General features: G+C 54.8%; 1 protein-coding gene across 1 annotated transcript in view; it reads right to left on the bottom strand.

Annotated features, from left to right (window-relative positions):
- Window positions 1-4,583: 4,583 nt before the first annotated feature.
- The window catches only part of GRIK5 (glutamate receptor, ionotropic, kainate 5), a 72,204-nt gene continuing 70,063 nt past the window's right edge, over window positions 4,584-6,724 (bottom strand). Inside the window, exon 19 of the mRNA XM_006871381.1 lies at window positions 4,584-5,012. Coding sequence (XP_006871443.1) covers window positions 4,584-5,012 — 429 coding nt within the window. The remainder of the gene's footprint in view (window positions 5,013-6,724) is intronic.

The following is a 6,724-nucleotide window of genomic DNA, read 5'->3' as shown; positions in this document are numbered from 1 at the left end:
TGGTGGGGGGGCCTCTGCAGCGCCCGCGCCTCGGTCGGTGGGTCCGTCAGTCCGTCCCTCCGCACAGAGGCTGCGGTGGCCGCCGCCTCCGCCTCTTCATATGCCTGCGCCCACGGGGGGGCCGGAGAGGGCCAATCAGCGGCGGCATTGAGCTGACAGATGGCCCGTAGCCCCGCCCCCGGTACTGCAGCTGTCCTCCCCCCACTCTCCGCAAAGTGGCGGCGTGGTGGGGAAGGGGGAGCGCTGCAGGGGCTGGGAATCCCCAAGACCCCGCAATGTGGGTCCCGAAGACCTCCGTGGAGGAGCACTGAGAGAGGAAGAGTCCTGGAAATCCCCTCATTGTGGGGGGTGTGCCACTAGGGAGAGGGAAATCCTGGAAGGGGGGGGCCTTGGGGTAGGGGAAAGACCGTAATACGGCAGGGGTCCCTAGAGACTTTAGGGAGGATGTTATCCAAAAGGAAGTTATTGTGGGAGGAGAGGTTGGAAGGGAGCACATGAAAGCAACGAAGAACCCCCCCAAAATGATAAGAGGTACTGCAGAGGAGACCACTCATTGTGTGTCCCCCTCCACATACACCATGACAGTCACCCAACTGTACAGTGGACACATCTGCCCAGCACTGCCCTTACACATAACCATCACCCAGATAGCTCAGATGCTCATGGTCACCTCCAGAATCCCTCACACACCGTCACAGACCTGCACTCACATTCCCTTACACACAATCTTGCACTCACATCCTAGACTACTCATCTCACAACCCCAGAGACTCAGAAGCATGTAGTAATGAATCATACACAGATCCCACACCACCACCAATAGACAACAGACCCACAACCACAGTCATGAGGTGCCACAGAGATAAGCATGTATCCTGGGGACACTAAAGCAAAGACTCATCAATCACACATTCCATCACATCTGGTTTGCACCATCTCACATGGAGATCCAGTCACCAACACACATCCTTACACAACACCATTGCACTCACGCACCCAGGCCTCACACGCTCTTCTGCACACATCACAAGGGTCTTGTGGACATTGTTATACAGTACAATATCCCAGATTCCAGCATCACACACAACCCTCCCCAACAAAGTCACAGTGCAAACGACTCAACAGTTGCTAATTGTGAATGACAGCTCTAAAGCTGCACAGACTCACACAAGTCATGATCATTCACAGACACAAATCACACAACACCATCCCACACACATCCCACACCTGATGCCATGTGTATTGCAACAGTATCACATACTCTTGTGGTGCCTCCATCCACACCCCAATGATCCCACCCACGCACCACTAAACCCATCACGGTATATGTATGTGTATACACAGAGTGACAGCTGGTATTCACATCCCAGACCTGCCACATACACCCGATGGGAGTCTGAGGAGTTGGGGGCTCCCACCATATCCCAACATCAGTTTGCTCCATGAGAAACGCTGAAGGTAGAAGGGGTAGAGAGAGACGCTGTCCCTGTACTGTTCTCAAAGTGTGAGTGCCTTCCCACCTATAGGAGGGGAGTGGCGTTTTGGGGGACACAGGCAAGGCGATCTTAGTGTGTGCAGGACACTGGCAAAGGGTAAAAACTGGTCAGGGAAGTGTGTGAAAGTCTGAAGATCATAGTGAAAGACATAAAAACAGAGAAATTGAGAGAGAAGAGGGTTAATCCACAGCCTCAGAGAGGGGACCAGGGACTGAGACAGTGTCAGAGAGCAGAGGGATGCAGGGAGTCTTGGGTTCCTTGACTTCTCCCAGAGCCCAGAGCTCCATTGCCAGCCTGTACTCTGACTGTCCGCATCTCTCCTGCTGTCCCTTGTTGCCAAGGCAACAAGGAGACCAGGATGTGCAGCAAAGGAGGCTGGGCCTTCAGACAGGGTCTGTTGCCATGGAGACTGGGGAAAGGGGAGGAGTCACATCTTCTAACTCAGGTGCATTGCCTCCAGGCTCCTTCCCCAATTCTTCCCCCTACCCAGGGAAGGAAGGGCCTGTTTACCTATCATCCCACCCCTCTTCCAACACCTTGGCTTGAAGGAAGGAGGGGAGGGTGAGAAACCTGGAGTGGAGGTCTGGACCCCAGGAGATTCTAGATTCTCACTCTCTCCTGCTATTCAGCTGGGCTGGGGGAGGCCTCCTCCGCCCTCCACACCCCACTGCAGACCCAGGCTCATGTGCCCCCTCAGGCAGGAGTCTAGTGAGACTGATGACTGAGCATCCTGCTCCTAGTGAGGCCCTGCGGAAGTGGCAGGGAGGAAGGGAAGACTTAGGAAGGTCACAAGGATGGATGGGGAGAGGGGAGCTTAGAGTAGGAGACAGAAAGAAGAGGCACGAGAGGAAAAAAAGACGCAGAGTCCAGAATCAAAAAGAGGCATATACATACATACAGACAGACAGAAAAAGAGAGACCAGTGAAAAGCAGAGATGAGAAAGCAGAGACAAGAGCCACAGAAGTACTTGGTGAAGGTGACAGACAGACACAGGGACACAGAGAGCCAGGTTTGGCAAACTTGTTGTTAAGTGACGTCGAGTCGGGTTCCGACCCACAGCGACCCTGCATAGGGTATCCAAGGAGCAGCTGGTGAGCTTGAACCGCAGACCTCCCTGTTTAAGTGGACTATGCAGTCCCGCGCATTAACCAACAGCGGAGGAGGCTCTAAAATAAAGATGGAGGTGATATTAAGAGCAGAAATGGGCGGGGTTCAGAATGGGGTGAGACCCCAGAAGAGATCATCCACGTGGTGTTGGAACATCGAGGGACAGAGACCAGAAATGTCTGCAATTACTTTCTAGACACCCTGGCAGTGAGTCCAGCCCAAGGACAGAGACGTTTGATTAAGTCTGTACCAGAGCTGCTGAGCTACAAGCTCGCCCACACACTTCGCTCTGAAGGGCACACACAGAGCAAATGTCTGAGGCACAGGTGGAGACTCCGACACTGTGTGAAGCAGCCTGGAATGTGGGTGTCGAGAGCGAGAGCGGTCTCGGGGTGTGGGCCACCCCAAGACTGCAGAAGAAGACATGAGAGAAGGGGAAGGAGACTGCAACGAGCAGACTCTACCAGCCGGTGCTGAACGGACAGCTCCCAGCGAGGGCCACCAGGCGAAACCTTTCCTTCGCTGGTTTTCCTCACCTCTCTGGCCCTCTCAAGTCCCCATCTAGTTTTCTGGCTTCTTGTCTCACACATCTCCGTTCCACCTACACTCCTGATTCTCAGTCCCCAGCCCCAATTTCTCCGTCTCTCCCCCTCTCTGGTCCATCTCTCTCATCCCTCAGACCCGTATCTCTAGACCTCCATTTTTATCTTTGATCTTTGAGCTCATCAAGATTTCTTTGCCTCAAACTCCATATCCCCTCATCTTTCTTTGTCCCTATCTTTCTCTCCCTCTCTCTGCCCATCTTTCTCTTTTCCTACTTTCTCCATCCCTTCTACTCGGCCTCGTTTTGGCTGACTCTCATGTGACCTTCACTCGTCCTTTGTCAACTGCAGTTTCCACAGAAACCTCTAGCGGGACAAGGAAAGGCGGGGAGAGAAGCAGACCCACCCTTCTCCTTGTTCCGCCAGCCCTTCAGCCTCTCCCTCCTCCTCTGCTCCCCACTTCTACTGGGATTCCGCACTTCCTCTCAGGGAGGCGGGGAGCTACAGTCTCTGCAGAAACACAGGATCACAGCCACAGACAACTGAAGAGGGCCTTGCGGATGCACACACACAGACAACCACTAAGTCGCCGAATCACCGGAGTCCAGGCACACACACCACCCTACGTGTCACCCCAGGCACTACCACACGGACAGCTCGCTACCCCTCCCCTCTCCCAGCCCCAGCTGGTCTCCCATCTTTCTGTGTTTCTATTTCTTTCCATCTGTTTCAGTGGCCTCCCTCTGTGCGGAGACAAGGTCAGTGGGGGAGGGGCCAGGTGCAGGGACCTGGCCGCCTTCCTGGCTGTGGGTGCAGACTGTGGGGGTGACCACAGAGGATGCACGTTCTCAGAGGACCTCCCAGGGCCTAGACCTGCAGTGCCCTCACACATCTTGGAAATGAGACCCAGGTATTTTTGGTTTGGGGTTTTGTTCTTTTTTTATTCCAACAGGGACTGAGGTGTGGCAGGGGGAGGGATGGGGGCCCAACTGACCCCCTCCCTGGGGATCTCATAGAAATTCCGAGGTTTCTCCCCAAAAAAAAGAGAGAAAGAGAGAAGAGTCAAGGGTGCCAGGAGACACCCATGGGTCCGGAGGCCTTCCCTCCTCCGGAAGTGGGGAGGGCTGTATCAAGTCTTGGGGGCCTTCGTGGTCCCAAGATGGGGTCCTTCCCGCCGACTGCCTCCTGTTGTCGGCGGTCCCCGCAGTTCTGGTCCAGCTCCTGTAATTCTAGGTCCTGCGCTCTTCTCACCCGCAGTAGCCCGGCCGAGCGTGAGCGTCCGCGGTACTCTCTCACGAGTCCACCAGAGGGCGCAGACACGCTTCGCAGCCGGGCCTCGAACTTCACAGCGAAGCGAAGGCAAAGTAGCGGCGTCCAGAGCGCCGCAGTACTAGTTCTGTTCCCCGCCCAGCAGTCAATCCGAGCACCCGCCCGCGCTCACTCGTGCTCGGCCAGCTCCCGGGGGCCGGCAGGGCCTGGCCGCTGTCGGGGTGGGCTAGTGGCCTCGGTGGGGGCGCCCAGGCTGCGGGGAGGCGCGCCGGTCCCAGAGCCCCGTAGTGCCTGGATTCGCCGGCACTCCTGGCAGACACGCACGTGAGTGCAGGGTGTGGGGGCGGCGGGCCGGGGTCCGCCGGGGGGCCCCGGGTCGTCCAGAAGGCGCTGCGGACCCCCGTGCGCGCTGCCCGGGTCCCCGCCTGCACCCGCTGAGTAGAGCTTGCCGTTGCTAAGACGCATCTCGCGGACTGCGCGCAGTGACAGCAAGGCCCGGCTCGCACCGCCAGGACGCCGTCTCCGGCGGGAACGCGACGTCTTGCGACAAGACACGGCGTGGCGCAGCTCCTGCAGCATCTCCTGACACACGGACACCTGTGGGCGGGGCGGGTGTGGCTGTCACTCCAAGCCCCTTCATCACCATCTGTTACCTCCGGCTTCGCACTCGCCTTTCTTCACGTCACTTGCTCTTTCCCCACGTGCCCTCCTCTGCCTCTTCGCTCTCCTCACTTCCCACTTCTTTTCCCTCACAGCCTGCCAGCACTTCTCCCTCACCGCTCCGTTCTTACTTGAATTTGTTCTTGAAATCTGCCCTCCTATCTGGGCCCCTCTCTTCCTGGGCTTGCTCTTTTTGCCACCCCCTCTCTGTCTCTGACGCCCTCTAGTTCTTTCTACTTGCTTCTCATTTTAGCCTCTCATTCAGGCATGACATTATTTCCAGACATTCACTGAGCACCTACTGTACGACAAGTCTTGCTCTGGGCACTTGGGAACAAAACAGACCCAAGTTGCATGTACAGCTGGTGTCAGAGGCCGATTTTGAGTTGATCTCAGAGAAACCAGGCAGAGACCCCTTAGAGAGGGATGAATTCACTGGAGAAAAAGTAAGAAAGAGGTAGGAATGGTGGGTAGGGATAACGGTAAATTTCAAGACATGGTGGTCACGGAAGACCTCACTGAGAAGACCTTTAGGTAAAGGTGGAGAGGAAATGTTGGGTGAACCACACCTGGGAGAAGAGCATCCTGGGTAGACAACACATCAGGACAAAGGTAGACATAGGATTTTCTCTGTTGTGTTAATGAGGCCACATTAAGTATAGCCTTCCACTCTGAACTTGAACTTCGAGTCTCCTAAACTGAGAAAATGAATCTCTGTTTATGAAAACCACCCACAGGTGGTATTTCTGGTATAGCAGCACAAAGACAGCTGCTGGGGTGGGGTTGGCTGAGCATGTCTGAGAACAGCAAGCTGGTCAGGGTGACTAGTACGGGGCTTACAAGAGGGAGCTAGGGAAGACATGAGGTCAGGGAAACAATGGAGGGGCGAGGTTGGTTGTGTACACCTGTAGGCCAACTGTAAACCTCCTGACTTTCATCGAGCCAGATAGGAGCTTGTTATTGTTGTTGTTGTAAAGTGCCATCGAGTCAGTTCTGACCCATAGCGACCTTGTATAGGGTTTCTGAAGAGCGGCTGGTGAGCTTGAACTGCCGACTTTGCAGTACAAACCAACTTTGCAGTCCAGCGCATTAACCCATATGGGGACTTAAAGGGTGAGAACTGCTGGGTTGCCGTAGGATCATGCCGGTGCTGTGTTGAGACGGATTGCAGAAAGGCCAAGCAGGGTGCCTAGGGAAGAGATGGTGGTGGCTGGACCAGAGTGATTATGGTGAAGGATGTAACAAGTTTTTGTTTTGAAGACAGAGCCAATAGCATTTGACAAGAGGTCACAGACTGGATGTAAAAGAGGGAGGCATTAGTAAGGGTAACTTCCCACATTTTGGCAAAGATGGTGTTGTCTTGTGAGTGGGCAGTTCAGTATTGGACATACAAAACTTTGAGTTCAGGGGAGAAAGAGAGCCCTGTGGGAGACACACATTTGAGAGTTTTGGTAGCCAGCCTCCAAGATCCTACCCCAATGATTCCAGCTGTTGGTATTCATGCCTTTGCATAAACCCCTCTGACACTGACTCATGGTCAGTCTGTGGGACTCAGAATACGACTAGTTCATAAATGATACTTTGGTTTCTGCTTAGCTTTCTCTTGGTCCAATTGCTCGGGGGAAGTCAGCTGCCGTGTCATGAGGACA

Source organism: Chrysochloris asiatica, unplaced genomic scaffold (assembly GCF_000296735.1).
Source record: "Chrysochloris asiatica unplaced genomic scaffold, ChrAsi1.0 scaffold00168, whole genome shotgun sequence".
Taxonomy (NCBI): Eukaryota; Metazoa; Chordata; class Mammalia; order Afrosoricida; family Chrysochloridae; genus Chrysochloris; species Chrysochloris asiatica.
Note: the sequence above shows the minus strand (reverse complement) of the source record. Positions and strands in the feature narration are given on the sequence as shown.